Source organism: Gossypium hirsutum, chromosome A02, assembly GCF_007990345.1.
Source record: "Gossypium hirsutum isolate 1008001.06 chromosome A02, Gossypium_hirsutum_v2.1, whole genome shotgun sequence".
Taxonomy (NCBI): domain Eukaryota; kingdom Viridiplantae; phylum Streptophyta; class Magnoliopsida; order Malvales; family Malvaceae; genus Gossypium; species Gossypium hirsutum.
The window spans coordinates 14240664-14250894 of NC_053425.1; the positions used below are offsets into that span (position 1 = coordinate 14240664).

General features: G+C 32.6%; 2 protein-coding genes across 4 annotated transcripts; both read right to left on the reverse strand.

The window, feature by feature from the left end:
- Positions 1 to 1091: 1091 nt before the first annotated feature.
- LOC107952038 (aspartic proteinase Asp1) lies at positions 1092 to 4066 on the reverse strand. Of its 2 annotated transcripts, none has more exons than XM_016887279.2 (9): positions 3598 to 4066; positions 2988 to 3105; positions 2687 to 2916; positions 2330 to 2551; positions 2108 to 2246; positions 1833 to 2024; positions 1676 to 1748; positions 1504 to 1588; positions 1092 to 1416 (listed from the first exon to the last, which is right to left on the reverse strand). In XM_016887279.2, exons 1-9 carry the CDS (start codon positions 3789 to 3791, stop codon positions 1287 to 1289), a joined length of 1383 nt encoding a protein of 460 aa, XP_016742768.1. In that variant the 5' UTR covers positions 3792 to 4066; the 3' UTR covers positions 1092 to 1286. The 2 variants fall into 2 exon arrangements, with proteins under 2 accessions (XP_016742768.1, XP_016742767.1); XM_016887278.2 differs by having other exon boundaries at positions 1092 to 1422.
- A 743-nt stretch (positions 4067 to 4809) lies between these two features.
- On the reverse strand, positions 4810 to 7470 carry LOC107952036 (aspartic proteinase Asp1). 2 transcript variants are annotated; one of them, XM_016887277.2, is made up of 9 exons: positions 7218 to 7470; positions 6911 to 7050; positions 6421 to 6538; positions 6108 to 6337; positions 5795 to 6025; positions 5576 to 5714; positions 5301 to 5492; positions 5133 to 5205; positions 4810 to 5056 (listed from the first exon to the last, which is right to left on the reverse strand). In XM_016887277.2, exons 1-9 carry the CDS (start codon positions 7218 to 7220, stop codon positions 4965 to 4967), a joined length of 1218 nt encoding a protein of 405 aa, XP_016742766.1. In that variant the 5' UTR covers positions 7221 to 7470; the 3' UTR covers positions 4810 to 4964. The 2 variants fall into 2 exon arrangements, with proteins under 2 accessions (XP_016742766.1, XP_016742765.1); XM_016887276.2 differs by having other exon boundaries at positions 6911 to 7395.
- Between the last annotated feature and the right edge of the window lie 2761 nt (positions 7471 to 10231).

Here is a 10231-nt window from a genome sequence, read left to right on the forward strand (position 1 = left end):
CAGGTTAACTTTGTACCAGAGAATGATCAGGTTGCAGACATTCTTACTAAGCCTTTGTCTGCTGGGAGCTTTCAACGCTTTAGAGATCAATTAAGTGTTATAACTCTTACTGTTTTTGAAAAAGAGAGTAGGGAGAATGTTAGATAACAACTATCAGTTAGCTGGTTTGTCAAGTTAGTTAGTCTGTCAGTATAAAAGGGTGCTAATGACTTATTCTAATCAAGATAAGAAAATGATTTGTTTCTTTATGTGAGTTTCTGTCATTTACTGTTGGTGAAATTTACTTACACTGGTGTATAATTAAAATGGCTTTACACCATTCCATAATTTACTTTAATATTTATATTTTAACAATCTAACTATCATATTTTATACTCTATTCATGTGGTTCATATATGCCAAGATTGAAATAAAATAAAAATCGATTGAAATAAAATAAAAATCTACTTATTTTGTGTAAAAAATTCTAACTATTATACATATATATATATATAGACAATATTTTCAATCGATATAATAGAAATATCATATTGATTAAAAAAATTATATGCATGAAAAGTATAACTATCTTAATGAATTCAACAATTGAATTATTCAAATATTATTCATATAAAAAATTATGGAAAGATGTAAAACTTAGTTTTACATTACAACTGTATATATTAAAATTTGGTGTTAGTATTTTATAAAAATTGACAAGTTAATTCAATTGACTAACATTGTTAAACGTTGATTTAAAAATTGTAATTCAACAATTTATATGTAAATGCAAAGATTAATAAAAGTAAATAATTTAATAATATGTATAAATTAGTAAAAATAAATTATTTAATCATTTATATGTAATTCCTTTCAACAAAAGATGGATTAAATTTATCGAACAATCAAATTATAGTAGGTTATAAGCATGGATTTTGCGTAAGTAAAAAATTATTAACATTATTATATCCGAAATCAAATTTTAGTAGCAATAAAACAAAGTGAAAATAGAGTTTCAGGATTGGAAATTTTGTTGTACATACATTCATTCAATTATATATTATATAAAAGGAGTTTAAAAGCCAATTAAACACAGTGATGCATCTTTCAAATATTGCAAATTCTTGTATCTAAATTCCACAAGAACACATCAAGGTTTCTAGTAACATCTATATGTGAACAAAAATTACTATTTCCTTTTTGTATCTGCCATTAATACATTTACATTTTTATACCTTGTATTACCGAACAAATATATGTATTCCCAACATACTTTTCACCCTACCTTTTACAACTCTTTTTTGGTATCAGAGCTCTCGGTTGCGCACCCGAACATTGGTCTCGCTTGAACCTTGTGTTTTAGGATGATTCTCTTCTAAAATACCAAAATTTGCAGCATATGGTCGTTGAATATCTTCTTTGTAATTACTGTCCAAACTGTTACTGCCAGAAAGAAAAAGGGTAAGAAAATGATGAAAGCAATTATAAGTGAATGCTAAGAGAATGAAAGGGTTTCAGGATTACGGAAGCCTGTTGCAATCCGCCGATATCCAACCAATCCGCTGCTTCTCATTGTCGTAGACCACCATTTTGCCTATCAACGAGATGTCTGAGGAGAAAAAATAACAAATGAGGAAGAGTTAGATGACAAAGAACAACGAAAATGGTGGAAACGATTCTTAATATTATTTATCACCTCCTATTACGTTCAAGTCTCCCAATCCTGCTTCCGTGCCATTCAAGATTCCAAAGCAAGCATTGCCATCTTCCTGAGAACGGAAGAGCATGTTAGAAATGTTGTTGTAACCGTGTCCATTGATATCATTTTGTTGGAGAACTAGGGATCTGCTTACCGTGACAATAAGATACGCTTCCGGCTGTAACTCTAGCTGAATATTCTGGGTGTCTTTAAACTTCAATGTCAAGGTGCTGAAATAGTTCTTGACATCATGAACAGATTTGAAAGGTTTCGTTCCTTTCCAGCAGATTGGGAGAGCTTTATCCTGCACTGTGCCCAACGTCTTCTCGGTTAAGCTTTCCCTTACCTGAGACATGAAATACAAGATCAGTTCCTTAAGAAAAGCTTAAAGATTACTCTCAACAGGAACACTCCCACTCGTTTACTTACCAGATTGAGCACTCCTTCGTAAACTTGGAAGCCAAAGTAAGTGTACGAACTCCCACTGTCAAATACTACTTTAAGGTCCTTTATACCAGTCGGCTTTCCGTCAAATAAGACTTCTGCTGGACTTGACAAATAATGTTTACTGAAACAAAATGATCAAGGAAACAGAGATGAGAAAACAAATGTTAAGGGTACGAGGAGTGGCTGGAATTTAATAGTACTTACGAGTTGGCCGATACAGGCATCCAAGACATTCCAGAAGGGACGAGATCATCTCCTAGGAACAAAAATCCTCCACCTTTCCCACTTAAACAATGGCCTAATACATTTCTTGTGAGATCAAAGCTTCGCAGCTGTGACAATATGCTTGCTTTGCCATTGCCAAGCCCGAGGACTCCAGCTGCTGGAGGATCATATGGGCCAGGATTTTTCAGATCATAAGCACATCTGTTGAAAAAGGATAAGAAAATACGATATTGGTTATAAGGAAATGTGCACTTCCGCAGCCATTTCAACATATCAGGAAATTATATTCATTATGGTTTAGGTTTCTTATTGAGGTAAAGAGCAAAAAATACACACCCGAAAGTCAATGGGAGATGAATAAGAGAGCCATTCATAAATCTAAGAGAAAAGACATCAGCGACCACCACACCAAGAACTGAACCATGATCAACGTAGTCAATCTCAAAGTCACATTGGTCATCCGGTTTCTCGCAGTGAGGACTTTCAGGGAAGTGAACCACGCCGCAGGAAGGATGCTCACAGCTTACAAGGATGTGTTTTTGGGGCTTGTAAAGATGATCGATTGGCTACAGAGACAAAGACATAGCAAGATATAATTTAGGACATGATAAGATTCAAAATGTATCGAAAATTTTACCTTGGTGCAACCAGTGCAAGGCGCATCGCATTGGACCCATGTGAGGTCACTGCCAGTATCAATATCGAACTCGAAAACCTTGGGTGGATTGCCTATGGACAGTGATATAGAATAGTACCTGCACAAAAGCATGGTTTTCAATCCTTTGAGACAATGGCAAAACAATAGCACTAAAGATTCTAGAGACAAACAGAGGAACTATATTTCAATGAAACTACACTCTCATAGACCCTAAGATAAAAAACCCAAGGAAAATTTTCAAGAATTTCTTCCAAAAGGTTAAATAATCTCTAAAAAGAGACCAATTTATAGCCAAATTAATATACAAGATTCAGAAGAACATGTACATATAAAGCCAAACATGCACAAAAATTAAAACTTCAAGAAACCTAATTCAAAGAAAGAGCTTACCCAAGAACTAATCAAGTTGATCAAATGGTACTAAGATTTCTCAGTAGAAAACAAAGACTGAGAAGAAAAATCAATAAAGAATCTCATTCATGCAATAAAACAAACAATTACCAGACTTAAAAAATATTTAAAAGAAACCCAAAGATCGAGCGAAGCAAACATAAACAAATTTCACATTTCAAAGAAAATGAGAAAGTACCCAAGAGGATAAACATTCCCAGTGACAGGAAAAAGAAAAGATGAATGAAACCCATTATGAGGCTTAAGATGGGTTGACTTTTTATTGATGGGTTGCTGACTGGCAGCCGAGAAACACCCTGGAAAATTTACAAGAAACAACATCATGAACATCATCATCAGTGCCACTGTTGCTTTGCTTTTCTTTACATCCATCTTCTTTTTTTTAAAACTTGGACAGAAAGTTGGATTCTTGGGAATCTAACAAGCTAAAAAGGTCAAAAAGAGCAAAAAAAAAAAGAAAGCAAAAGGGCGTTTTGTTTGGATTAAAAAAGGGGATTTTTGTGAGGAAAGGATTTAGGAAACAGCTAAAAAAGGATTTCAATTTCTGGGTTTGAAGTGAATTTATAAATGTGAGTTTGCAGCTTCCTACAGCCTCCACGTTTCTTTTTTGCAAATAAAATATTTGTTTTTTTAGTCAGACAAATCGATTTTCGGAACTTTGTGGAAAATATACACTGTTTTATGGAAAAGCCAATTTTATTATTATTATTATTATTATTATTATTATTATAAGAGTGATTGATAAAAAAAACTTTTTAATAAGCACAATTTTTAAAAAATACAAATATTGGCGTGAAAGATTTTGTAAATATATGTTAAATATAAATATATTTAAATTTTTTAAGTTCATAAAAATGTCACATAATATATTAATCATTAATATTTTTTAATATGGCAATGATGTCTTTTTATTAAAATAAATAAATATATAAATAATAAAAACTGATTATTGGAATATGTATGAAATGTTTATTGTTTTCGAAGTTATTTTCACACATTCAATCAACATTTAAAAGAAATATATCAGAGTTTAGGTTTCATTCCAAATAATTCTACTTCTCTCCCTTAATTATAAAAAATGTAAAAAAATAAATTATTAAAAATATGAAAAGATTTATTTTATTCTTATAAAAATTAATGGCTAAAAAAATAGTAGTGTTGTAAAGAAAGAATAATTTTTCAACCGAAAAGAAAATCAAAATGAAATAGTGAATACTTGAGTCCTGATAAGGTTTTTTTTCTTAGAACGTGTCCTTTTTAAAAGAAAAAAAATATTTTTAATATTATTGAATAGTTTGATTTATTATTTTTGAAAGTATTTTAGTAATTTAATTCATGACATCATAATTACTCAATTTCTTGTAAATGACCCAACTGTAAAGAAATCATGGAAATAAGAGAGGCTTCTATTACTAAACAAACACTATGTACCCTCCGGCCTCTGCTTAATGAAGAAGCTATGTATTTTTTTTTTCTGCATTTTATTTAGTTTTTTTTTTTCCAAACAAGTTCCTATAGCATATTACAAGAAAAAAAGATTCAAAATCAGCCAAACTTGCGATTACAATCCGCATTAGCCCATCCTATCATCTGATTCTCGTTGTCGTATATCACCAGTTTGCCTTGCAATGAAATATCTGCACAGCAGCAACAACCCAATGTTCATATATTCCAAGTAACATGAATATATATACACATACACGCTCTTATTACCTCCAATCACATTGGTAGTTCCTAGTCCGGCTTCCGCGCCATTCAGAATTCCAAGGCAAACATTTCCTTGTTCCTGAGAAGCATGAACTTGTTAAATTGGATTATATGGATTTATTATCTTACTTCCGGTAAGTTTGATTGTTTGCAGGGGGTTTTTCGGGTACTTACAGTGACAATGAGATAATTTTCAGGTGGTAGCTGTAGCTGAACATTACTTGAGCCTGTAAAACTCAATGCAAAGGTGCTGAAATAGTTCCGAGCATCTCGCACGGATTTGAAAGGCTTAGTGCCTTTCCAGCAGATCGGTAGAGCTTTATCTTTCACATCATGTAGTTGCTTTCCACTGAGATTTTTCCTTATCTGAAAAATGAAGTAGCAATCAAATTCCCTTAATGTGTTTGCATTCATAAGGTTTTATGCATTGATGGTTGTTGATGTCTCACCAGATTAAGTACGGTTTCATAAACTTTTAAATTCAAGTAAGTGTAAGTGGAACCAGTATCGAAGATAACGTTAACGCCTTTAATACCAGTAGGCTTCCCACTGAAAAGAAGTTCTGCTGGACCGGATGAATAATGTTTACTGAAATGAAAATCAAGAAGAAAGAAACATATGTTAAGAGGCAATAAGAAAGAACCAGTATATTGATTCATTGTGCTTACTAAGAGGAACTTTGTAACATCCGTGTCCAAGTCATTCCCGATTTTGGGACGAAATCAGCCCCAAAGAACAAAAACCCTCTATTATCACCGAGACAATGGCCAAACACATTTTTGGTTACACCCATGCTACTCAATTGTGATGAGATGCTTGCTTTACTTTTGCCAAGCCCGAGGACTCCGGCAGTAGGAGTTGGAGGGTGAAGACCGCGGTTTTGAAGACGATGTCCACACCTATGGATGAGGGGAAAAAAACAAAGATGGTTGAAATCACTTCCAGAATTCATAAATGAGAGGAAGAGTTCGAAATAACTACCCGAAGGCCAAATTAGGTTTAGAAAGGGTGCCATTGACAAGTCGTACGGGAAAGGTGTCTAAGACAATGAAACCAAGAACAGAACCATGATCAGCATACTGAACTTGAAAGCAACATTTTTCATTAGGGTTCTTGCATTGAGGTGGATTGGGAGAGTTAACTGCAAGACATATGGGGTCCTTGCAGTCCACAAAGTTGTTCTTAGACGGATTGTAAAGTTGATCACGACGCTGCAAATCATGAAGATCAAAGGCATTAATCATCATAAGAACCTAGCAGTGCATATCATCATATTTTGAGTAAGAAATTTTACCAAGGTGCAACCAGTACAAGGAGCATCACATTGGACCCAAGTGAGGTCACTGCCAGTATCAATATCAAGTTGAAATGGCTTAGGTGGGTTGCCTATACCAATTGTCACAGAATAATACCTGATGATTGATAGAAACACAAATTCCATGAAGTTCAGTAATGTTGTACTCTACATAAAGAGCAAATTCAAGCCCAAATTATGATGAACAATCAAATTCCAAAACAGTTAGAAACCCAAAAAAGCTATCAACTTATAATGGGGAATTGCTGATTTGGCCAAAGAATTCAACTTGGAAAAACAAAGGATCCAAAATGACAAATATTTAAACAAAATTAACCAACATATTTATCAGATGATCAAATTCAGAACAAAAGCAGCATATTGATGAAACCAACAAAATAAATAAACTTGGAAAGATCCAAGAAACTAAAGAAAACCAACATTTCAAGAGAACAAAAAAATTACAATAATTAAAAAAAGAAAGCAGTACCCAAGAGGATAGACATTGCCAGAAACAGGAAGAAAAACAGAGGAGCGAACACCGGCCCTAGGATGGATTGAGGTAGGCTTCCTAGGAGGTTGACCTTGACCGGTTGCTGCAAGACAGCCGTGAAGAGATGCAGAAAGAACCTGAAAGATCAACACCATGATCATCAATGATACTCTTCTTCTCTCTTTCATTTTCTGATCAGCCATTTTAGCTATAGAATCGAAAAAAAATCGCAAAAAAAAAAACAGAAAAGAAAAGAAATAATGGAATTTTGGGAATCAGAGACGAAAAGGGTACTTAAAAAAACCATTGAAAAGTCTGGAAGAACTTGGCCAGGAAGGTGTGAAAGATGACTGCTTGGGCTCCTTTGACTTTTTACGCGCGCTCTTTTCAATTTCTTTTCTTTTTTCTTTTTAACTAAAAAATTATTAATATTGTAAGAAAATGGGAAATGAGAGAGGATTTAGAAAGGGGAATGGAATCTTTAGGGATATGCTAGTTTCAATTCAATTCAACTACCATGCCTCACGCGTTTCTCTACGCGGAAGCTTATCAGATGAAAAAAAAATAAGTGATTTTGTAACTGGAAAATTTTTATTTCTACGGTGGTGAGAAAATAAAATAAAATTGATTTCGATAATAGTGCTTTTATTCTATTTTTATTAATATGGCTTTAATTTTATTTAATTATTAATTAAGTTTATATTAAGTTGATATTTAAATTATACTTCATTAGCACTTAAACTATAATCATTATCCAAATTATTCCAAAAAAAAATCTATTAATTAATTATTTTGTGATATATGACACTTTTAAATTAAAATTAAAATTAAAATTAAAATTAAATTATAAAAAATCAATTTTAATTACATTAAAACTTTTATTTTTGTACGCACTCTCCCTCCTCACATTCTTTCATCTCTTTTAATGTATTCTTTTTAATTATTAGGTAATTTTTCTTTACAATTCTCTTGCCAAAATTTTCCACTCACTTCTTTTTAGTATTTGGATTTCATGACATATGTAGGTTTTTTTCATTATAGAGGTTCGCACAATATTAATTATTTTATGCAAAATATGTAAAAAAGAATAAAGAAAATTGTTTTTGAGAAAAACAATACATAGGTTTTGATCGGGATGAGAAATAAATTAAAATTGAGATTTAAAAACAAAAAAAGAAACTCGTAGGATCTAGGTTTTGTCACCAAAAACTAGGTTTTGATGAATTTTTTTTATTGATTTTTAAATTTTCTATCACCGAAGTTATTAGGTGAAAAAAAAAGAATATGTTTATAAGTTTTTATAAAAAAAAAGCGCTTAAGGAAATATTATTGAAACTTTTTGAATTTTTTTAGTTAAAATTGCCATGTGTCACAAGATGATTGGTTAAGATAATTTTTTAAATGGTTCGAGTAATTTAGATAATGGAGTATAGTTTAAGTACACCACCTTGGGCAACAAAAAATAGTTTAGGTATAACGTGTGACAAAAAAAAGTTTAGGTACTAACTAGGGAAAAATGGTATAGTTTAGGTACCACTTATGACCAAAAAATAGGAGTAAACTACACCCGATATCACAAAACTATTAGTAATTTTACATTTTCGTCACTCAACTTTAAAAAGTTACAAAATAGTCATTGAATTATTCGAAAGTTTTTATTTAAGTCATTAAACTATTTGAAATTTTTTATTTGAATCACTAAGCATTTAAGGTTTTTTTTCCTAACCTAGCTAGCGAGCACCAGGTAAGATTAGATGATCGGTACGATAGATCAATACCCATTGACGAGTTTAGGAATATACCTTAGATCCAAGTTGATTTGATAGTCAGTGGAAATCAGAGAAAAAAACTGCTTGGATTTTAGTTAACATATTTGTGATATTTAAAGCTGTTTTATAAAAAAAACTGAATTGTAGAACAGTAGGGGAATTAGATCTTTTGATTAGTGCAGGCAGTACGAACAGGGAAGGCCTTACATGTAACAGCCTTAAAGTAACCCTAGTCGGAAAGCGGTTTCGGGACCGCTAAACCGAGTCACTAAATTATTTGAATATGATATTTATTGTCTAAAATATGTGAATATGAATGTGTGAAAGTTTTAAGCTTTGATTTAGTAAATTGCATGTGAATTTAGTCAATAGGACTTATGTGTGACACTTTTGAAATGTGATAGGTCAAAACATAAGGATCTATTAGTGCATGTAACAAAAAGGGTGGACTTGCATGTCAATTTCCCCCTAATTAGTAGTGGCCGGCCATGACAAATAGGGTGGACAAAGTGTGATGGGCAAAACATGTCATAAACATGTTATGTTGGTGTTTCATGGGAGGAATGATAAAATAAGGAGCATCGTAATAAAATAATGGAAGGGAAAATGATGAAAACAAAGAAAAAAAAAAGAGTGTCCATCCTTTTACATTTTTTTGGCCGAAAGTTCTAAAGAGGAAGGAAGAAGGAAGGTGCTCTCTTGCTTCATGTTCGACTTGGAAGAGGATTAGGAAGAGGTTCGGCCATACTTGTATCTAGGTTAAGGTATGTTGATGTTGTTCCATGAGATTTATGCATGCTTTTAGTTGTTAGCTTGAGTTCTACCTAGCCCATGGTTCAAATCTTTGCTATGTCATGGAGATGATATTCGGCTAAGGTGGATTGGTGTTGATGTCAATTGCATGCTAAAAGTGAAGCTTTGTAATGATCCATGTGATGGTGGATTGATGACTTTTGAATTTTCTTTTTAGCATTTTTGAGTTAGACATTAAGTTCTTTGTTTAACCATGACCAAAATTGAAATGGTATGGTGTTTTGATGCATTCGGCCATGGTAGGAAGTAGAAGAGAAATATGGTTGTTGTTCACGTTATTTGGATGAGAAATGGTAGTAAGGTGAAGTGCAAATGTTAGTGTTTGATTTACTAGTGTATATAGTTGTACTAGCCGAGTTTTGAAATTGAAAAAGGGCTTGAGCACCATGTGTGGTATTGAGATTGTTTGAGTAAATTCATAGTTATTTATATGATGAATTCGGTTGTAGATATACATGCTTGAATAAGATGCATGCATGAATGAATAGATGGATTGGTGTTGCATGTGTTCGGTTATAGGTAAGCATGATGATGAATCTATCTTGACTTGGATAATCGGCTCAAGGAGAAATTGCTAAAGTGCTTAGTAATTGATATTAGGTTAATGATGTGTGTTTTCGGTCATAAAGGTGCACATGAGGAAATGTTAGATTAATTGTATTAAATTGCTCAATGTGATTAAAAATGCGTATGACCATTTGTATTTGAGTTAAAGGTGGCCATATGACCTACCAAA

Bases quoted from the DNA above. Each gene is read 5' to 3' on its own strand.
- LOC107952038 (XM_016887278.2), bottom strand. From the start codon at position 3,791: ATGGATGTAAAGAAAAGCAAAGCAACAGTGGCACTGATGATGATGTTC. The intron at 2,552-2,686 runs GTGTGTATTTTT...CTTTTTCAACAG, and splicing joins CATCTCCCATTGACTTTCGG to ATGTGCTTATGATCTGAAAA. The intron at 2,247-2,329 runs GTAAGTACTATT...ATTTTGTTTCAG, and splicing joins ATGCCTGTATCGGCCAACTC to TAAACATTATTTGTCAAGTC.
- LOC107952036 (XM_016887276.2), bottom strand. From the start codon at position 7,116: ATGGCTGATCAGAAAATGAAAGAGAGAAGAAGAGTATCATTGATGATC. The intron at 5,715-5,794 runs GTAAGCACAATG...TTTTCATTTCAG, and splicing joins ATGTTACAAAGTTCCTCTTA to TAAACATTATTCATCCGGTC. The intron at 5,057-5,132 runs GTAATAAGAGCG...GCTGCTGTGCAG, and splicing joins AACTACCAATGTGATTGGAG to ATATTTCATTGCAAGGCAAA.